This window comes from Pan paniscus, chromosome 13 (assembly GCF_029289425.2).
Source record: "Pan paniscus chromosome 13, NHGRI_mPanPan1-v2.0_pri, whole genome shotgun sequence".
In the NCBI taxonomy this organism is placed as follows: Eukaryota; Metazoa; Chordata; class Mammalia; order Primates; family Hominidae; genus Pan; species Pan paniscus.
Genome location: NC_073262.2, coordinates 117,350,765 through 117,373,774, shown reverse-complemented (window position 1 = coordinate 117,373,774; position 23,010 = coordinate 117,350,765). Strand labels below are relative to the sequence as shown.

Below are 23,010 nucleotides of genomic sequence, written 5' to 3'. Positions count from 1 at the left end.
TTGGTGCTTTCCTTGGGTTGGTAGAAATAGTATCATATGCTATATTTAGAAATGATATCTTTTTCACTCTATGATATCTTTTTCACTCTTGTGTTTTGTGCAGAGAACTAATGTAGCTGAAGTGGAGTTATATAAATTGAGAAGTAATGTGTTCTGTTTAGAGCTATTTTTATGGTATTTGTGTAACTTAAGAATTTTTGAAATACTGTAGTGTTTTTAAATATTATCAAAGAGTAATTGAACAATCCATAAAGTACACTGAATATTTTCCTTTTTTAATTTTTAAATTTTTTATTTTATTTTATTTTATTTTATTATTATTATACTTTAAGTTTTAGGGTACATGTGCACAACGTGCAGGTTTGTTACGTATGTATACATGTGTCATGTTGGTGTGCTGCACCCATTAACTCGTCATTTAGCATTAGGTATATCTCCTAATGCTATCCCTCCCCCCTCCCCCCACCCCACAACAGTCCCCAGAGTGTGATGTTCCCCTTCCTGTGTCCATGTGTTCTCATTTTTCAATTCCCACCTATGAGTGAGAACATGCAGTGTTTGGTTTTTTATCCTTGCAATAGTTTGCTGAGAATGATGGTTTCCAGTTTCGTCCATGTCCCTACAAAGGACATGAACTCATCCTTTTTTATGGCTGCATAGTATTCCATGGTATATATGTGCCACATTTTCTTAATCCAGTCTATCGTTGTTGGACATTTGGGTTGGTTCCAAGTCTTTGCTATTGTGAATAGTGCCGCAATAAACATACGTGTGCATGTGTCTTTATAGCAGCATGATTTATAATCCTTTGGGTATATACCCAGTAGGGATGGCTGGGTCAAATGGTATTTCTAGTTCTAGATCCCTGAGGAATCGCCACACTGACTTCCACAAAGGTTGAACTAGTTTACAGTCCCACCAACAGTGTAAAAGTGTTCCTATTTCTCCACATCCTCTCCAACACCTGTTGTTTGCTGACTTTTTAATGATCGCCATTCTAACTGGTGTGAGATGGTATCTCATTGTGGTTTTGATTTGCATTTCTCTGATGGCCAGTGATGGTGAGCATTTTTTCATGTGTTTTTTGGCTGCATAAATGTCTTCTTTTGAGAAGTGTCTGTTCATATCCTTCGCCCACTTGTTGATGGGGTTGTTTGTTTTTTTCTTGTAAATTTGTTTGAGTTCATTGTAGATACTGGATATTAGTCCTTTGTCAGAAGAGTAGGTTGCAAAAATTTTCTCCCATTCTGTAGGTTGCCTGTTCACTCTGATGGTAGTTTCTTTTGCTGTGCAGAAGCTCTTTCGTTTAATTAGATCCCATTTGTCAATTTTGGCTTTTGTTGCCATTGCTTTTGGTGTTTTAGACATGAAGTCCTTGCCCATGCCTATGTCCTGAATGGTAATCCCTAAGTTTTCTTCTAGGGTTTTTAATGGTTTTAGGTCTATGTGAGGAGGGTTTATAGCGTTTAGGTTAGATGTGGTTACATCATCTAACAATTTAGTGACTAGGAAAGATGAGCTGAACTTTTAAGTGCTGAATTCTGTCATTTACAAACACTTTTATGGAAATATATATATATGGACATATATTGTTTCCTTGAGTCTTTCACTTCTCAGCTTTAATGCTGTCCACTCTTACCTTCTCTTTATTTTTGTCTTTTTTGTCTTCTGTGAATTCTAAGTCTAGATTTTAAAGTGAAACTATTAGTCTTTGTTATAGCACTTCTTTCTTAGTCGTGAGCTGCATGGACTTCTTACTTATGGATATGATCTCCTAAGTTTTGAATTAACTTGTCTGTTTTTATCTTTTCCTAGTTTTGAGGGGTTACTATTTTGATGCTAATTTGTTTTCTATCTTTGAGGTCAGCACTGTTCTAGAAGCCTTGGCATTCTTTGTTTTTTCAGATAATCTCAGTTTAAACTAAACAGACCAAGTTTGATTTTAACTCTATTGGGACAAGTTAGTGGAGGTGGAATAGGGAATTGCTGATTTTAAGTGGATATTTTAAGTTACTTGGGAAAAGAAAAAGACTTACTGGTGACAGAATGAAGTAAAACCCTAGAGAGACCCAATTTAAAATTGAAGAAATGAGATGCCCTGGCTATAGAGAGCTATCACAATTGACATTTTCTTGAGGGAAAAATAAAGAGAAAAAAATTATTTAAAAGGTTCTGGGTGTAGATTCAATGGAAATTATTGAAAATTATTAGAGTAAACTAAGTAATGAAATTCAAGCTTATATCAAGTAACAGTCTGTTTAATGTCTTTGTCTAGTCGTCTAATGTTTTTAACACTGGCATCTCCTTTTATATTAACAGATGAACACTGGGCAGCGTAGGGATGGACCTCTTGTACTTATAGGCAGTGGGCTGTCTTCAGAACAACAGAAAATGCTCAGTGAGCTTGCAGCAATTCTTAAGGCTAAAAAATATACTGAATTTGACAGTACAGGTGAGGATTTTGAATTTTGGGATGGGGGGTAGAAAAAATGTTAAATAGATGATCCTTTTGGAGAACTACCTTTGATAATTTACATATGTTTTAACCATTGGGAGATGGCTGTATACTTTGCATCTTGTAATAAATCTAAATTTTTTTTCAGTAATAAACTACTTATAGACAACAGCGTAGTTAGGAAATGTAAAGTTTAAAGGTTTGCATATATTTTAGGACAAGACAGTATTTCAGAAGAGCAAATTTGTGACTTTTGCTAATGACAAATAAATTGTTGTGCAGTGTAATGTCATAATCCCTTAGCTGTAATTTGAAAATAAAATAAAAATTTGTGTTTGCCAATATGGCTTTAAGATATATGGTTTATGATCTGATTTTTCAGATTGATGGCCAGGTTAGAGAACTAGATACTAAATAGAAGTAGTCTTACACTTAAGTGTAAAAATTGTTACCTTTGAAGATTCAGATATAAGCTTACAAAATACAGATTAGTTATAAAAACAGGCCAAAGAAATACTTTGGCTTATATCTTTCTTTCTCTCACTGCTTTTTTTGTATTTTAGTAACTCATGTTGTTGTTCCTGGTGATGCAGTTCAAAGTACCTTGAAGTGTATGCTTGGGATTCTCAATGGATGCTGGATTCTAAAATTTGAATGTAAGTGTTGGATTTGAGAAAATTAAGAAATGAATTAGACTAGTTTTGTTTTTCATGGTTATTAATGCCTGTGATTAAGGAACTTGATGTTAATTTTCTTACCTCTGGTTAGTCACTGCATTTTGAAAAAGCTTCTGGCCGGGCGCAGTGGCTCACGCCTGTAATCCCAGCACTTTGGGAGGCCCAGGCGGGCAGATCACAAGGCCAGGAGATTGAGATCATCCTGGCTAACACGGTGAAACCCCATCTCTACTAAAAATGCAAAAAAATTAGCCGGGCATGGTGGCGGGCTCCTGTAGTCCCAGCTACTCGGGAGGCTGAGGCAGGAGAATGGCGTGAACCCAGGAGGTGGAGCTTGCAGTGAGCCGAGATCGCGCCACTGCACTCCAGCCTGGGCAACAGAATGAGACTCCGTCTCAAAAAAAAGAAAAAAAGAAAAAGCTTCTCATATTTATGGTGTCATTTAGATGTCCTTAGTAAATGTATATACATATGTTCTGGTTTTAAAGTCTTTTTTCCTACAATACCAACTATTTCAATGAAAAGTAAATGGAGTACATAGTATACTGTTAAGCCTAAGCGATTCATGTTACTGTTAAATGATATATTGAATTTAATAACACGTTTTAAATATACTGCATGACATGTCTGTGAAATGAAAGCAATTTATTGCTTTTCCTTTATGATTACCTGCATAACACCCTTTTGGTCTTAGTTAATTTAATCCAGTATTTTTAGGAAGCTGTTGGGAAATTGACTGCCTTTTACTACTTTAGTTGGAGTCACTATACCAGCTATCTCAACCTCCACTGAAAATGTATACCTGTTCCCCTCTTCTTGCTGATAGTCAACTCACCATCACCTTCAGAGCTGCCTGTCACCTTCCCTGCTGTCACTCATTTACATTTCTACTTGGATTCTCTTGGGACTTAAAATGAAAAGAAAGCTCATACACGATTATTTTCTACTCCTTAATAGTTAACATATCTACTTTTGATACTATGGCTAACATAGAACAGTGGATTGACCTTTTTTTGTTTATTAATTGTTTACAAAAGATTAGTAGTTACAAAAGATTAGTGGTTACAGCGGAGGAATATGGGGAGCAATACAGTTGCGTATCTTGATGTTAGTGGTGTTCATGTAACACAAGACTACCTGAGATAAAATTATGCAAACAAGTGCATTTATAACCAGTGAAATCAGGCAAGGCACGGTAGCTCATGCCTGTAATCTTAGCACTTTGGGCGACCGAGGCAGGCAGACCAGCCAGGCCAACATGGCAAACCCCCTTCTCTACTAAAAATAGAAAAATGAGCCAGGTGTGGTGGCACATGCCTGTAATCCCAGCCACTTGGGAGGCTGAGGCAGGAGAATCACTTGACCCCGGGAGGTGGAGGTTGCAGTGAGCCAAGATGGCGCCACTGCACTCCAGCCTGGGCAACAGAGTGAAACTCCATCTCAAAAAAAAATAAATAACTAGTGAAATCTGAATAAGCTCTATGGATCGTATTGAACTCAATTTGTTGGTATTATGTTATAGCGGTGTTAGATGTTAACATTGGACACTGAAGGAAAAGTACGTGGGACATCTCTGTACATTCCTTTGAAACTTCCTGTGACTGTAATTATTTTTAAATAAGATGTTAAGAAAGAACAGTGGGTATATTTATTGAAACTCTTTATGAAGCAACTGATGGATTAAAATTAGTTTATAAAAATGGTTTTATGGCTTTGTGCTTTGAAGGTTTTATGGTAGAATGCCTGATTTATCAAGATCTTAATTATGTTATTAATTTAATCTGTAGTTTGAAGTTGATTTGGTTTGTAAAACAGTTTCCTTTCATCAACTGGTATTCATGTCATTTTCAAATACAGCGACCACTTCTTTTCTTGTGATGCTTGTCTCAACCAATGCAGTCTGATCCAGCTAAAAGGCTGTGACTAGCAATGCCACTTCATCTGTTCTCATCAATCCCTATTAATTAGTCCCTCCTAGTTATGACGAGTTTGAGAAGTATAAATAATTGGACTAATTTGTCTCACTTAGTTTTGAACTTTCTTTTTCCTTTTAAATCTGTGAAAGTCTTATTGAGCCTCAGTGTTTAAAAAATTCATTTAAAATGGTTTCATGATTAGGGATGCTTTTGTATCAAACCTGTGCCAGAAACCTTTCCAGTGGTTATAAGAAGAAATAGATTTTCATCATAGTAAGGTCGCAGTAATAAAGAAGCCATACGAAATTTTGAATGTTAAGACATTTACCACTTAACTTTTGAGTCTAGTTCTTGTGAATATGCTGAAGTGGCATTTGGTTACATATACAGGCTACATGATTTATTTCCATAAAATATGCCTTCTTTGGGAAATGTGGGTTTTGTCACTTTAATATCTTGGCCGTGTCATTTTTATAGAACCACTGATGGACTCGGACTAACTTAATCGTGTGCTATTTGGTGATTCTGACAGTAGTGAATAACACCCTCTAATATCAATGGTTCTTTTAGGATAAAGGATGGATGGAATCCCTTACTGAAGTTCATATCGTCATATTTTCTAATATAGAGTACAAAGAGAAACAGATTCAAAGTTCGAGATACTTCCTTTAAATAGTCACTGGGTTTACAAAAAGAAGGCAAGAACCTTCAAATAGTTCTTTCCTAATATATATTTCTCATAGTTTCTATACTGTTCTCAGTGTTAAGCATCTCAGTTTGATTCTTTGTTTTTTAAGAGATGAGGTGTCACTCAAGCAATCCTCCAGCTTTAGCCTTCTGAGTAGCTGGTACTACGGGTGCACATCACTGCACCTGGCTCAGTTTGATTTTTAAAACTGTTTCAGAGCTATTTAAAACTATTTGAAAACCATTCATATTAAAAGATGATAGGTGGACCAAAGCTTTCAAAATTAATTTTAAAGATTTATGACTTTTTAAAACTAGGTCTCATGTTTGAGTCTGTCCATTAACTTGCTGGTAGACAGAACTTCAGGATTAACTATTAGGGAACTTTCATATTAACTTTTCATGGGATTTCTCATAAACCAAATAGATTCAAGCAGAATTTTATTTGTAATTTTCTCTATAGATAATCAACACATTTTATAAACTAAACCATTTAACAAAAAGAATTATACAAAAGATTTGGATCCATTGGGTCCAAATTTAACTATGAGAAGTTTTCTGTTGAAGTGTTCTGTCTTAGTTGGTTAATATCTCTTATTTTCCTACATTGTTTATCCAGAGTATCTTACAGTGCCATAATTAATGAACTTAGCATGAGGATTCTGAGACTAAGCCATAATTTTACAGACCATCCAGTCTATCTTATATTTCTTTTACAGATATTTTACAGAATGATACTTATTTTATATTTTACAGAAATAGGAGCTATAGATAAGAAAAGTCCCTCCTTCAACATCAAAATGGTGAGGGAGACTCTACTTTAGTCCTAGTCTGGGTGCTAATTTCTCACAGGCCATTAGCACCACCCTCATACAAGGTTGATTTTGGTATTAAAGAGGTGATAAGAATGAAAGAATAGAAGGTATATAAATAAGTCATCTTACTAATCTCATAGAGTATGAATAAGATGAAACTGTATCCTAAAGATGCAAACTAGGCCAAGATAAAATGTTTTCTACTGACCTATTCTTTTAGTACACTGCTTTCAAAATTTTTTTGTATCTTAGCCTTTTTTTCTAAAATAAATTTAATTCTACATCTTCTTTTCTTATCTCATTATGAAGGGGAGAACAGATGGCTGTCATCTTTTCTTTAATAATCTTTCCCTCTTCCCCACTCTCATCTAAGTTTAAATAAAATTGCAGCTGTAGAAGTTGTAAAATTCCCCAGTACCTAAGGGAATTACTGAAGGAATGTGCCAGACATTTTACACTGGATTTATGTCTGTGAGATGGGGAAGGGCTAAATTGAGTGTTTTTTCATTTTTGTTTTAGCTGAGGAGAGATGGACCCTAGAAGACAATCATTACATCATCATTTAATAAATAACCTCATAATCAGGCTAACACATTAATTCTTTTCAAACAAATTCTAACAAGTTGGCTTCTTTAAATGGATACTGAGAGTACTATGGAATTTTAAAATTAAATGCAACTTTTATTCTATACAAACTTTGCTAATTATTAAAAAAAACAAAACATTCGTATAAATTAAGATTGATTAGGCAACTTTATGCTGACAGAAGGCTTCCACCAAAGATTGTCTAAGAATAAAAAAAAATAACATCCTTTGATCTAATAGTCCCAGTTCTGAGAATTTACCGTACGCAAGAAATACAGATGAAAGAAAAAGTATTTGCAGTGTTACTTCTAACAGCAAGAAGTAGAGAATATAACCTACATATGAAAGATTAGGAAAATTCTGAAATGCCTGAAGATACTCTCTGGAAAAAATGCATATTTTTAATATGATAAATATTAAGACTAAAAGATTATGAAAAATAGAATTGTTTAAATTTTAAACACATCCAAATTATATCTTCACTTTCAACAATATATAAATGTGTGCATGCATGTGGGTAAAAAAATAATCAAAGAGCAGTAAATTGGTGGGTTACTGAAGAGGGCTATTTGTTTATAACAGTTTTAAAAATAGTGTGTGCCTGTTAGATCAAATTTAAGTTCTCTAGGAATAAATTAATACGTTGAAATTTTCAAGTTGTAATAATAATTGGAAGTATTTTCACTTTTCTAACGATTAATTGGATAGGGAAGGGCTTTGGTCTTAATTAGGGAAATTAGAACCTGCATGTATTTATTCCTCGCATCTGATACAACAGGTCTTTTATACCTGTTTAATGGATACCCAGCAAATACATTTGAATATGGTGATTGTCCTAATCAGAACAGAATTTTTTACATAAAAATTTGAACTTTTAATATATGACTTCAAAAGAACACTGAGCATGAGTTTTCTAATAATTAGGAGAATTTTTGGACGTTAGACTGTGTTCGGTTTTTAACCATACCTATATAGAGACAGACAATTTTGATATTATTCATAATACAAGAGACAGACTATTTTGATATTTTGATATTATTATGCATAATACAAGGTCTTAGAATTGATACCCAAGTTTTGCCTAAGAAAAATTTATGATATAATAATATATTTTTGCAATAGAATTTAACCTGCTTCTCAGTGCATTAAGTAAAATAGCAAATTACACATCTTGTAATGTGAAGAAATATATTTCTACATATAAATATGCTGATAGCCAGAATTTTTACTAAAATGTCAAAAATAAATAATTGCTAAATGATATTTATATGGAGCCAGAATTTAATGACTGTCGACAGTATTTAATGAGATATCTCAAATCTTAAATGGAAACATTTAGCCTTTATTTTATATTTTCAGCCTTTATTTCATTGTCCTTTCACTTTTTGCTATGGAAGTTTCAAATTTCAAACTCATTTCTCTGTTCTTTTACTTAAGTTTTCCAAAAATTGCAGTGATAGTATGCTACTGTTTTTTCATTTTTGTCATTGTTGTAGGCTGCCTATTGTGATTTACCTTTTTACTAAAGTTTAGTGCTGTTATAGTTTACTCGACTAAAAAGTCTAAAATATAATCATTTGCAAAACACTTGTTTTGCTTTTACAATCTGGGTGTTGATTTTTAATAGAATCAAAGGAAATTCTTTAATTTTTATTTTACTTACATACTGTTATCTTGAGTGACACACATCCCTAATTTAAACATCTTTAGTTTAGATCTAATGACATATTGTATTAGAGCATTTGTTTTCATATAGAATAGTGATGTTTGATTCTGTATTTTAATTTTTTTTTTTAGGATATTTTGTATTGACTAAAAGTGGTTAATTCTGATTCCCAAAGCTATTTCAGTTACAAATAGCCATTAATTCCAGAAGAATAACAACCCTTTTTTCCCCTCCCTCACTCTGTCACACAGGCTGGAGTGCAGTGGTGCAATCATAGCTCTCTGCAGCCGTGAACTCCTGGGTTCAAGTGATCCTCCTGCTTCAGCCTCCTGAGTAGCTGGAACTACAGGCACTCACCACCATGCCTGGCTAATTTTTTTTTTTCTTTTTAGTTGAGGCAAAGATCTCACTTTGTTGCCCAGGCTGTTCTTGAACTTCTCGTTTCAAGCGGTCTTCCTGCTTCACCCTCCCAGAGTGCTAGGATTACAAGTGCGAGCCACCAGGTCTGGCCTAAAAATTCTTTAAAATGTGGATCTGTTTACTACTCTGGGATTTGAAGAGTGAGAAAATTCTAAGTATGGCTTTCCATGCAGAGTTAATAATCGTCTCCTCCTTTGGACATTTAACAGATCTCCATTTTGAAGTTTTCTTCCATCTTCATTGTATTCTCTCATCATTTTTGTATAACTGTGGATTCAGGAACACCCCTCCTTTTTTTAATTTCCTTGCATTTGTGTTATCTTTTTTTATTATAGGAAAAGTAAGCTTAATATAAATCCATGACCATTATCAGTGGTCCATGCAGCTAAAACAGAAATATACATCTACTGATGTATATGCTTTTATGAGGTAAGAGGAGAGAGTGGTTATTAGCAATTTAGAATAAAAGAATACCTTCTGTACAGTACAAGTTTCTTTATAGAAAAGTGTTGTAGCCCTGGAATTCATAAGCTTCATTATTATGCAAAAATTCCAGGCTTTGCTAAGGTAGACAGAGCTACCTTAATGACTTTGGGTTAATCAGTACTTTAGAAATGGGGCTGCTTACCTATATGTAAAAAATTAATAAGATCTCAGGAAAAAAGGAAAGGTTACATGAAATGGAGAACATGATCAGGAATACACCTGGGCTAAAAGAATCTCTAGTTTTAATAGCTAAGTAGTTCATCCGTTTGTTTCTGCGAAGTGATAGCTTCAGTCAAAATCTTCAACTATAAAGGAACATATGAAAAGTAACAAAGATGAAATAAAGCATACATTTTATAAGGTTAGTGGCTTGACACATTTTCAAGTATGTATCATTCTGGCATATGCAAAAGTTATGTTTACGTAAACTTACTCATGCAAGGTGATTTTAGTAAGGAAATTATTAGCCAAGAAAGCTAACTAAAATGTGGTCTTATATTTGTATTTTTGCTTTTTTTTTCTTCAAAAGGAAGTAGAAGAGTTCATCTTTCTACTAAACTGATGGAATAATTATGGACTTTATTAACTGTTTATTACAAATATAAAATAGTTTAAATCTTAAAATGTAACTGTGTTTTAAATGGAAAATAGGTTAAGAATTCTTGCTGCAGATTGCTTAACTTTTATTCAGTAAATAAAACCTTAAAATGTTAGTCATTATTTAGGCTTGGGTTAATTAAGTAATGTTTGGCTGGTAGATTCTTCCAGTGCATTGATAATGTATCACCATTCGAATTGCTGAAAGTTTATTTTAAAGCATTTCATTCTTATTTTCAGTAAATCAACTCAATTGATTTGTCTTAAAAAAAGGTTCAGTAGGAAGTTGATATGAATTTGTAACTGTGGTATTGTCTCCGGAGTAGGTCATCATTCTGAAACTCACAGTTTCAGATAACAAGTTAGACAGTGGCAACCTTAGCATGTCGGATTGAGTAAGCACATTGATCCAACTAAAAATAAAGATGAACAAAAAAACTTGATCTGTGACATGGAGGATATTTCAGTTCTCATCTCAGTTATGTCACTGAGAAAGCCACTTAAATCTCTTGGGACTTAAGTTTCCTTATCTATAAAAGAGGTTGATTAGACAAAGCATCAAAAGTTTCAAATTGGCAGGCTGAGGACTCTGAGGGCTGAAGGAAATACAGTGTCTGGTTTTGTCTAACATAATTAATTTTTATATATTTAGGTATGATGTTTGTTACAGTCTGCATAGCTTCTGCACCTCACACCAGGTTCTTCACACATTTATGTAATCTACCTGGCTTTTGTAGGCATTTGAGTCGCAATCCTTGAAGTAGTTGTCACTCCCAGCTTTGAAAAAATTCTAGAGATTTTCTATGCTATAACAGCAACTTTAACAAAACACTTTGCCACCCTTCAAATGTAGTTGTAGACCTGGAAACATCCTTTGTTTTCAGGAAAAGAAAAAGAGCTACTTGCATTCTTCCTTAGTTAGTCTTAGGTGACACAGGATTCTGCAAATTGTTGCTTGGAGTAAAAGCATATTAGAGAAATGTATTTGTTTAACTCAATCATTGTAACTAGATCATTGGATTTGCTTTACTTTACAGAAACTTACTACATAACTCCCATGAAACAGAATATTTAATGAATTAAGACTTACACTGGCTCCTTCTCATGGAAGTACCATGCTGCTCTGTTGGTATCTGCCATCTCATTTTTCTTGATTGCCATACTTACTGGACTGTAGTATCTATTAAGGTTAAATTCTGTTGATTGACTAATGCCAGCATGTTTTCAGGAGCAATAGATGCCATTTTAATGTGTTTCTTGTAAATAATCAGTCAAATAAACCCATAAAATGGAGAAGCAGCTGGCAGAAGCACAGCCTACTTAATTCTGCAATTAGACATTAGCCATTCATTCGATACAGTAGATATCATAAGAATGTTCAGTCCTTGGCTTTCTGTGCCACCATATGCAGTTAAAGATACAATTATGAATACTCTGTAAGTACCATTGGGAAGGAGATTTGGGAAGGGGAATACCTGCTTACATAATGAGGAAAATAAAAAAATTACATATAAAGTAGTGAATTTGAGTTAACCATTTCACTGGATTCCTGATGGTTTTTGATTTGATTTTTAATATAGAAACAATATATGACATAATTCCAGCACACTGGCAGTGCTTCTAGTATGGTATTTTGACCCAGTCAAGAATTTTGAGTCTCATTTTCAATGTATAATAAAGTTAATATTTATATTACCTTTATTAGGAAGGTTTTTAATTCAGTGAGTCGTTATTAAAATTTATGCCTTTTTTAGAGTATAATTTTTATTATATGTAAACAATTTTCAAAGCACATTTATGATAATTTAAAATTATAAGATTCAGAAATTCAGCTTAGCAACCTTGGGTGAATATGACTTTTATATTAAAAAAAATGGGGGAGAGAGATCTGAGAGCCAAATAAAACACAGATAAAACTAACAAATTAAGATTGACATGATGGGTAATCATAGATGTCCTGAGTGTGAGTGTTGAATTTGAATTTGCATTAATGACCCAATTCAGGAAAGACTCAGTGTCTTGACAAACCTCTGCTTTTGGAGAGATGGAGTATTCAGTTGTTAGTCTTCTGACCTTTTTATAATAAACAACATCTTAGAACACTCAATTTAAGCAGCTTTTAAGCATTTGACATATTCACATCACGCTAAGATAATACCCAAGGTTTATCTTGTGTACCACTAAGTTATATTTCAGTGTGAAATACACAGCCTTTAGAAAACTAAGCAGATTTAGGTTCAAATTCCCATTCTGCCACTTAATGGCTGCATTCAGCTTTAAGCAAGTTGACTTCTTAGCATTTCAGTTCCCTCCCCTGAATTGGAAGTAATAAACAGTAAATCCTCATTGTTTGTGGATTCTGTGTTTGTGAGTTTTCTTACTTGCTAAAATTTTTCTTGTAATCCCCAAATCAATACTCACAGTGCTTTTGTAGACATGTACAGAGTAGTGAAGAACTTTAGTTGACAAACAAGTGTGTCCCCAGCTGAGGTCAAACAAGGTGATACTTTGCCTCCTCTTTTCAGCTCTCATGCTGTAAACAAGTGGACCTTTCACAGTCTGTTGATGCCATGTTTTTTGCATTTTTGTGTTTTTGTTGCTGGTTTTATTATTTAAAATGGCCTCATAATACAGTGCTGAAGTGCTGTTTTGTGTGTCTAAGCTCAAGAAGATGGTGATGTGCCTTTCAGGGAAAATATTAAATACTGTGTAGGATAAGCTTTGTTAAGGCCTTAATTGTAGTACTGCTGGCCCTAAGTTTAATCTTAATGAGTCAACAGTATACAATAAATAATGTGTATAAACAGAAACATACATAAAACAAAGTTAAGTATTGATCAGTTGATGGAAATGCTGGAGCCACAGGCCCACAGAAATGTAACCCTGTATTTCCTTTAGCAGCAGTGTTTCATTATTCACTAATCGGTGTTCATAGCATCTTTATAGAACATAACTACTGTAGATAATGAGCATTGACTATACTACTCTTGCTGGATTTGGGGAAGGATACAAGTACTTTTGGTAGCTGTTATCACAGTAATTTTGATCAGGATCTTTTCTTAGAACAAACAGTTGTGTCCTTGGTCATTTAAAGTTAGAAAAGTAAAAAGAAAACAGAATAGAATAAATTGGTATTTTAAGAATTTTTTTTTCTCCTTTGACCAGAAAATATTGGTGTGTGATTTTTAGCATTGGATTGGTTAGGCCTTATGATTTATGAGTATTTTATTCTAGATTGTGGAAAAATTAAAGTTTTCAGAGCACTGCACAATGTACACGTTCAATCTATAGTAAAGTATTTTGCTCATTGGATGAATATTAGGTAACATAGCATTCATAGTTTTTATAAAATGATACTGCTCTCATGGTTCTCTATTAATTTATAAGAAGAGAGTTCTGTCTGATAGTATTTACAGGTGTAAAATAAACTTATATACAATCAAATAAATTCTACTCAGGTTCTACTCAATTTAAACCCAGAGAAGTAACAATGGAACAACTCACTCCATATTTTCTTAGTGATATTCTACTTTTTCTTTTCATATTTAATATTGTGATTTCGTATTTGTTTAACAAGAGCTATAAATGGCTAAAACTCTGGCTGTGTATTATTTCCTGCTTTATTAGTATTTTTGAATACCACTTCACTAATACATGTAAATCATTAATACTTCCAGAATATATATTTTTAATATTTAAAATATATTGGTCCTCCATTATTTTCAGAAACAACTTTGCATTCAAACATTTTATTCAAAAAACCTATTATCTTTGCTTTTAACATTGAAATACATGCAAAATATAAAAGAATATTTTATTATCTTTCTGGCAATCAAATCTGCTCCCACATTTGTTATTCTTTGAAAGGTTAGCCATTTTAAGTAGGAAAAAAGGGAAAAGCTGAATCTGAAAAACGAATCTTCTCATGTTTGTCTATGTATAAGCTATTAACCTTTTCTCTTTCACTGACTTTGTAACAGAAGTTTACGTAATGTGAAGTTCTTAGAATTTCTGGACAAGAGTAGGGAGTTTTCTTGTTATTAGATATACCATGATTGAGATTATCTCAGTGTCATCCTTAATATCTTTAAAACATGGATGTAATTTTAAATATGCTTGAAAAATTAAATTTGATAGTGGATTGCTTGTTGACAGAGGAAAATAAAGCAATAAAATTTCATTTAAAATTAAGCACTCTGAGATAGAGCATACAATATTAATGAAAGTTCAGGATTAGATTATTGAAATAAAGTGACAGGAAACAGCAGGAATTTTCTTCTTAGGGAAGAGATTATGACTTCTCTTGTACATAATAGGTGTTTAACACAGTTTGAGCATTCCTAATCTGAAAATCCAAAATGCTGTAAAATACTAAACTATTTGAGTGCCAGCACAACACACATGACCTAACATGATGGCTCACAGTCTAAACGCAGACACAACTTTGTTTTATGCACAAAATTATTAAAGATAGTATATAAAATTATCTTCATATATGCTTTACCTGTATAAAGCGTATATGAAACATAAATGAATTTCTTTTTTAGACTTGGGTCTTGTTGCCAAGATATACCTAATTATGTACGTGCAAATATTCCAAAATCCAAAACAAAATTGAATTTTAAAACACTTCTGGTTTCAAACACTTCAGATAAGGGATACTTGGCCTATAAATATGATACAGGAAGAGCGCCGAAGTGGAAGTCTGTTGCTTTAGGAAGTGGTTCACTTTAACTTTGCTATTAGTGATCTTAGCAAGTCACTTTATGTTTCTGCACTTGACTGTGCAGATCTTTAAAACAAGAAGGTAGGACTAGCTCTTCAGGGTCTTTTCTACCTCGTAAGTTATTTGATTCTAGGTATTTTCAAAATTCAAGTTACAAGATTAGAATAAATAAAACATTTTATAAAGAGGACTCAAACACATTTTTTTTCCCTCAGAAAGTACCAGTTTTTTCAGTTCTGTCGCTTACTCCAAATTCTGCAGATGTGGCTCCTGGAAACAGTTGAAGTTTTGTTATTGTGTCAGTGTGGGGTAATAAAGAAGAAAGTTTAAAACCGATTATGCCATAAAGTCTGAGTCAGTCTAAAGTGGACCATTACTCACTCTTGGAAAACATTGCATTTCTTTTTCTTCTCCAGTATAAGTTTTTGCTCAAGATAATCATTATAGGTCAGCAGGGTGTGGTGGTTCACGCCTGTAATCCCAGCACTTTGGGAGGCTGAGGTGTGCAGATCACGAGGTCAGGAGATCGAGACCATCCTGGCTAACGCGATGAAAGCCTGTCTCTACTAAAAGTACAAAAAATTAGCCAGACATGGTGGCGGGCGCCTGTAGTCCCAGCTACTTGGGAGGCTGAGGCAGGAGAAAGGTGTGAACCCAGGAGGCGGAGCTTGCAGTGAGCCGAGATTGCGCCACTGCGCTCCAACCTGGGTGACAGTGCAAGACTCTGTCTCAGAAAAAAAAAAAAGAAAAAAAAATCATCAGAGATCAAAAGACATTTTACTCATACACAACTGAATCTTAATTTATATTAGATGCAATCGCAGGACAGTTCTGGGTAGCAGATTAACTGTTGGTTCTTAGCCACCCTTTAGTCAAGAAAGGAGCCCTTTTGCAGGCATATGCAGAGTTTACATGCCGAGTAGTGGTTCTGCTCCTGTGTTGGAATCAATTTACTGCTGAAGTAAGTAGGGATCAGCTGGACAAATCTTTATCACTAGCATTTTTCAAGAGGTTTCCAAAACAGGGTAGTATATCCAACATATATGTCTAATCCTCAATCTAAAGTATATGTTTATGCAGCCATAGATTTTTTTCTGATCATTTTAAGCTATTAGATATCAAGTGATAACAGGATGTAACAGTTTGATATTCAAAACTATGTGTAACTCTGAACTCTTACAGGTGCTATATAAGTATTTATTTTTATTGATGTGGATACAATCTTGTCAATGCTGTGTCCATAGTGAATTTTTAAAAACTTTTGTTCCTTTATGTTAACAACACTAGACAGTGAAGGGGATACCTGAGTTATTGTTCCAACTTTCCCGATACCCTCTGCTATTAAACTCCTGTTCTATGGGAAAGTGTATGAAATTCTGAAGAACGCATAGGTGAATAATATATGGTTCCTACCCTCAGTGATAAAATGAAGTATTGAGCAAAACAACCTCAAAGACAAATAGGAAATTGTATGGAGGGTTTGTTTTTATGATGAAGATAATTCATTGTAGTATCTAGTTTTTAGAATGCTTCTTGCATTTTATCCACAGAAGCCCGGTGAAAAACATTGTTTTCATTTTTTATTTCCATAGGCAAGGAAGCTTCCAGAACAAGTAATTGGGATAGCCAAGTCCTTCAACTGCAAATCTCAAATTTAGTTTAGTTATATGCCATCAGAACAGAAGCATGATAAATATATATACATGCCATCAGTTCCCTCGCTTGGTGGTGAACAGGCATTATCCAAGATGTTGTCTCTAGCTGAAGCTGACCATGTCCTTCATGATTGGTCCTGGGCATCCCAAGGGTTCCTTTCATTTCTAGAGCCTAGCGAGACAATTGGTACTGGCTGCCAGCCAGTGGCCCTACTTAGGGATCCCCCACCCAGGTGCCAAGCAGTGGAATGACTCTAAACAGTGCCAGGCTGAGCTGTCTCTATTGCTTTTGCTTTTTAACCTGAAGCTATGAACAGACTTACTCAAGCCATCAAAAGAATGCTTTTTTTTTTTTTTTTTTCCTGCAAAGCCCAATCAAATCATCTCTAGACTAGCAACCTCAGTTGTGTACCTGTCACATGCCAAACCTATCCCAAGCTCTGCTTGTTTATTTTAGCAAGCACTGTTGAACCCCTGTTGTGTGGCTAGCTGAGCTTGGTGCTGTAGACTAAAGCACATTCCTTCATGTCAAATCACTTACAGTTTAACAGACGATTAGACATATAACTGTCAAAATGAGCAGTATAGATGGTAAGTGCTCAGTTTAGGTTATTGTGTCATGGACTTTTTATTCACCTTAATTTTGGGTAATTGCTATGAGTGGAAATGTAGACTTTTATTTTTGTCTTTGAAATAGTATCCTGGCTTAGGTTTTTCAGAAAGGAGATTAAAATTACAGTTAGTGTTCAGTACTAACTTATGGCTTAATCCTCCAAAGAAAGAGTTTTTTAAAATATTTTCTTTATATGGGAAAACCAGTTGTATTACGTTTTGTTTTGGCATAAGTAAGATTTCTGTTTGCATTTTAGAATAATACTTAAAAACTGCCATGAAGAAGAAAAACCACTTAGGTAAATTGCTTGATTTTAATGAGAGAGATATAATGCTCACTTGATACTTAGTTTGCTTTAATTCTTGTGTTTTTGTCAGGGGTAAAAGCATGTCTACGAAGAAAAGTATGTGAACAGGAAGAAAAGTATGAAATTCCTGAAGGTCCACGCAGAAGCAGGCTCAACAGAGAACAGCTGGTATTTTTCTTTTAATACAACTTTCATTGTTCTTATTATGACATACTATTATTATCACCATCAGGAAGAACTTCTGCCCTTTCAACAGCTACAGGTGACTGATTAAAATTTTAATTGTGCTTATTTCAAGCACTTGATTCTGAAAGATGATCACGATGAGCAGTAAAATCCAGAAGGTAATAATTTCATACTGTTAATGGATTTTTGGCATCTTGAACATTGCCATAAACCTTTCAGAATCTGAGGTAAATCTCAGATACAGGAAGTAGCTTGAAAGAAGACTTACAGCTGCTGCTTGGATTTAGTTACCATATGTCTCTGTGGCCACATATTGTAGCTTTAATGGATAATATCGCATTATCCTGTTGATATATATAAGTATATTAGAAGTGACAAAGAAAATTTCCATAGAAGGGAATTATGAAACTTTTTTTTATTTCCAATGAGCATACGGAAGTATGTTTCATAGCTAATTGGATCCCTAGCCTCAGCACAAAAATCTTTTGTGCCCCGTGAATACATTTCTGGAACCCTGGAGGGCACACCCCCATGGTGGCTGCCCTGGAGACCTTAGGTTGGTAATAAGTAAGGACCTGAATGTGGATGGGCAGAATTGGATAAAAGTCCACGGAAAAGATGTTATTCTTGTAATTTAATAATGTTTGGCCTGGTGTCTCTGAAGCCTATTTCAAATAAGCTAGGAGTTGTGGAGGCTTTAAGTCCCACCAAATAAGCATAAACATCCTGATGAAAAAAGTTTGATGAATAGTTTGTTTTTTTCTTTATACCAAGCATATCTAAAATTTTAGAAGAGTGAAAAGGAACCGAGATGGTGACTGAATCTTAGGGAAAAAATTGTAAATAGGAAGCCCCTATTTGCCTAAGTATTTTTCTTGATCCAGTTAGTATGCTTGAAATATAACTTGTCCCAGCACCTCATTAAGTAGCTTCTTAGCTGCTCATAATTGTTACAGATGGAGCATTCCTAATCCAACATCTAAAATGCTCCAAAATCCAAAACTTTTTGAGCTTTGACATGATGCCACAAGTGGAAAATTCCACACCTGACCTCATGTGACAGGTCACGGTCAGAACACAGTCAAAATTTTGTTTCATGCACAAAATTACTGAAGATATTGTATAAAATTACTTCAGGCTATGTGCATAAGGTGTACAAGAAACAAACGAATTTTGTGTTTAGGCTTGAGCCTCATCCTTAAGATACCTCATGTATATGCAAATTTTCCAAAACCCAAAAAATTTCTGAATCTGAAATGCTTCTCGTCCAAATGTTTCAGGTAAGGGATACTCAACTTGTATTTTTATTTTCCTCATTCATATACAGTGTTTTTGAATACAGTATTTTGATCTGCCTTTAACAAATGTTTTCTCATTATTTCAGTTGCCAAAGCTGTTTGATGGATGCTACTTCTATTTGTGGGGAACCTTCAAACACCATCCAAAGGACAACCTTATTAAGCTCGTCACTGCAGGTGGGGGCCAGATCCTCAGTAGAAAGCCCAAGCCAGACAGTGACGTGACTCAGACCATCAATACAGTCGCATACCATGCGAGACCCGATTCTGATCAGCGCTTCTGCACACAGTATATCATCTATGAAGATTTGTGTAATTATCACCCAGAGAGGGTTCGGCAGGGCAAAGTCTGGAAGGCTCCTTCGAGCTGGTTCATAGACTGTGTGATGTCCTTTGAGTTGCTTCCTCTTGACAGCTGAATATTATACCAGATGAACATTTCAAATTGAATTTGCATGGTTTGTGAGAGCCCAGTCATTGTACTGTTTTTAATGTTCACATTTTTACAAATAGGTAGCGTCATTCATATTTGTCTTTGAATCAAAAAAAAAAAAAAAAATCTAATGCCAGATTAGGAATTCATGTTGTGTTTACCATTTAGAAGCTGGGATTGCTTTTAAAGGTTTTTCTTTTTAAAATTGGCATGTTTTTGATTTATCATGTCTTTCTATTGAGATTATTGGGTATCAAAGATTAATGAGGACAACAGAATCTTGGTTAAATAGACAAGTGGTATCATTACTGTTTGAGTCTTTTAATATTTTTTAATAAAATCCATACCTGCCACCAGTGAAAAAACTTGCCTTTTTTTTTTTTTTTTTTTTTTTTTGTAAACAGAATATTATCAAACAATTTATTTTGGCTTTATTGAAAAAAGAGTATTTGGTCTAAATGTGCCACCATAGGTGTTAAATTCTCCTATCTGCAATTGTCTTTATCCTATATTGTGTTCATTTCTTTTCTTAGTAATTTACTTTGTTGTGTGTTTCTACACTTTTATCCCTGTTTTTTATCTTGTATATCATCAGGAAATTGTGATTTAATCATTAACATTGGTTTTTTGTGTGTGTGGTAAAATCAACACTAGGCTCATGGTACATATTTTTATTCTGTACATTTGCTTGTATGTTTATCTACTACATATGTATATATACTTAGAGCATTTTCTCTAACACATTTTAATGTTAGTATTTTTTAAAAGGTCTGACCAGTCTAGCAAATTGTCAGTCCAACGTCATTACTTTAAATTAAGAAGCAGTCTTCTTCTGGTAAACCTTGTTGATATTTGTAAAATAATTTTGAAGGTCTTAATTTCTTCCTTTGTAAAAGGAAAAGTTTTTTTTTTAAAGTTTTTAGGTTGGCATGGAGGCAGAAGTTGGTGATTACTTGATTTACAACAGATTTTTTCCAGATCATACAAAAGGCCATACAGTAAGTATAGAAGTAGGTATGGGGAGGGCTTACTAATATCAAATAGGCAAGGCCTCAGTGAGTGGGCAGGATACCACCTGAGAGTGGCCAGATCTGGGGAGGTTACTCTGCTCTGGGTGCTCTCATTCACGAATCGACAAGGATACATTAGATTATTTTGAAACATTTTTTTAAGAAGCAGAATTCTTTAATAATTCCTTCCTAGACATTGAATATACTTATAAAATTAAAGACTTGGGGAAGGAGACACTGAGAGACCTGCCAGTTTGGTTCCTCATGAACAAAAGAGGACAGTTTGATAACTACCAGAATAGAATATCCCTAGTTTTAAAATAGTGAGAATCTCTGAAGTTCATCAACATCTTAAGATGCACTTACTTGAAAGTTTGAGATTCTGTTTATCATTTGAAAACACATTTTGCCTTAATTCTTTCTTTGACGTTGTTTTTTCATATCAAGAAATATATGAACAAAATAATAACCTTTTGACCCTGACCTTGCTGGGTGAATTAGCTCTGAAACACTCTCTACAACCAGTAATGCATTTGTCCCACATTTCATTCTGATAGAAAATGAACACCATAGCACCAAACAAAAATCCGAGGCGTTAGATAATGTCTGGATTAAATAATTTAAGACTCTCCAGGATTTTGGTTGTCATTTTTTATTTATAACGGACTTTAAGTCACTTTCTGTTGCCTCATAGGTCACATTTTAGACAGGTTTGTGTCTGTTCCTTGCATCTGAATTCCTGATTGTAAAGACACCTTTGAGGTCTCTTGCTTAGTTTTTGTCATTCATTTTCTTGGTTTATCACCCCTCCCTTCTTTTTGTTGTTTTTCCCTGACTGTTAAGCAGTTTCATCTTTGCTTTTGTTAAATATTTGACAGCAGTTAGTTTGTGTTAAGCTCTTGAAACTTGTGATTGTACTTTCTGTGTAGATATACATGTAATTATTTTTTATTTTTCAATCATAGATTCAAGCTTCCTTCTTTTTTACCACAAATCATTAATTTGTGTTTCCATATATCTGTGTCTTGTATAAAATTGGCTTATTCTGTGCTGTTGAATGAGGCTCAACATGACTTGGTGAGGAAGTCTATTAACTAACAAAAGCTTATCTTTTTTAACATAACGCTTTTTAATTAATTTTGAATAAAAATGTTTCTAAAGTGTACAAGATACTTTATTACCATAGATTATTCCGAATATAGTATAACTTTGATAGTTTGGAATAGTCATTAAGAAACAATTACACACTGATTCCTTTGTGTCTCTATAAAAGTGAGAGGCTGGTAGCTTTTCCACATTCTCATGGCTATTTTCTAGTTCTACTTGAATTTATAACTGTTTCCCTTTTTCCTTGACAGCTGCCACTTTGTAGCTATTTTTCTGTCTCTGCTAATACTTTACCATATCTATCTCAATTGTTTTTTCTTTTGACTTGCTGAAAAATAGAAACCAGATGGGAAGTATATTAGAATTATGATTGAAATAAGGGTAAATGAGCAATGTGTGAAGGTTTTCACTGACTTTACCTAAAAGGTAGTTTAGCTACTTGAATTTTTAGTAAATAGAATTTTTCCTTTATTTCATCGGTGCCCCCCCCTTTTTTTTTTTTTTTTTTTGCACCTGCCTTGTAAATTTAATAGTTAAGCGACCTCTGCCTAGAGGATGATATTTGGGGAGGTTTGATGTTTCCTGTGGGAATAAGACGATTCACAGGTGAGAGTGGGGCCACATTAGCTGTTATTGTTTCCATGGGTCAGTGTGGAAAATGCATTAATCATATTCTAAACGTTCATGGACCTCATTACAGTCACAATTGTCTATTCTGTTTCCTACCCTGAACACATTAAAATGGAACTAATGCTTGTCTTATTTAATTACTAAAAGCCACCATTTTCTTTGAAGATAGATTGAGCTACAAATTGTAAACTTCATGTATGTCTTTATAAGTCAACCCTTTTCAAAGATATGCACATCAAACTAAATGAATGAATAAATAAATATTGAGAAGTTGTCTTCGTTTAAGAGCTGTAATTTTTTTTTTTTAGTCAACTAATAGTCTTATGCCTGGCTAATTAAGCTGCAGACATTCTTATGAATTAGGGATTGTTGATTATTTGTGTAGCTTTCTAAGGCACAAGGTGCACTTTCTGATACCTGTAAGTTTCTATTAGAATGGTGATGTGAGAGAAGTGGGAAAAGCATGTTCTTTGACTAGGCTTAAAGGGTTAATGACTAATACTCCAGCTCCAGGGAGGATCCTGAATCGGCTTTGAAGTTAGACATGGGTTTGTTAACAATCTAACCTGTATCATCAGTGATAAAGGGGGGGAATACGGTTCATTTCACCTGAGTATAAAGATGTGTGAAAGTGCTTAGCACACTGTAGGCATTCACAACTTGCCTTCCAGGACCCCTGTGAGCAAGCTCATGAAAAAGTGACTGTTGGTAGCACAGCTTGTGTCAGTCCTGAGTATCCTG

At 34.3% G+C, this 23,010-nt stretch overlaps 1 protein-coding gene across 3 annotated transcripts in view; it reads left to right on the top strand.

Annotated features, from left to right (window-relative positions):
* The window catches only part of BARD1 (BRCA1 associated RING domain 1), an 84,382-nt gene extending 61,839 nt beyond the window's left edge, over positions 1–22,543 (top strand). For all 3 annotated transcript variants that reach the window (XM_003812514.4, XM_034955070.3, XM_008964956.4), the window contains 4 exons: positions 2,320–2,452; positions 3,019–3,111; positions 17,676–17,773; positions 19,176–22,543. In XM_003812514.4, the coding sequence (XP_003812562.1) occupies positions 2,320–2,452; positions 3,019–3,111; positions 17,676–17,773; positions 19,176–19,508 (657 nt within the window). In that variant the 3' untranslated portion in view covers positions 19,509–22,543. The remainder of the gene's footprint in view (positions 1–2,319; positions 2,453–3,018; positions 3,112–17,675; positions 17,774–19,175) is intronic.
* Positions 22,544–23,010: the final 467 nt, after the last annotated feature.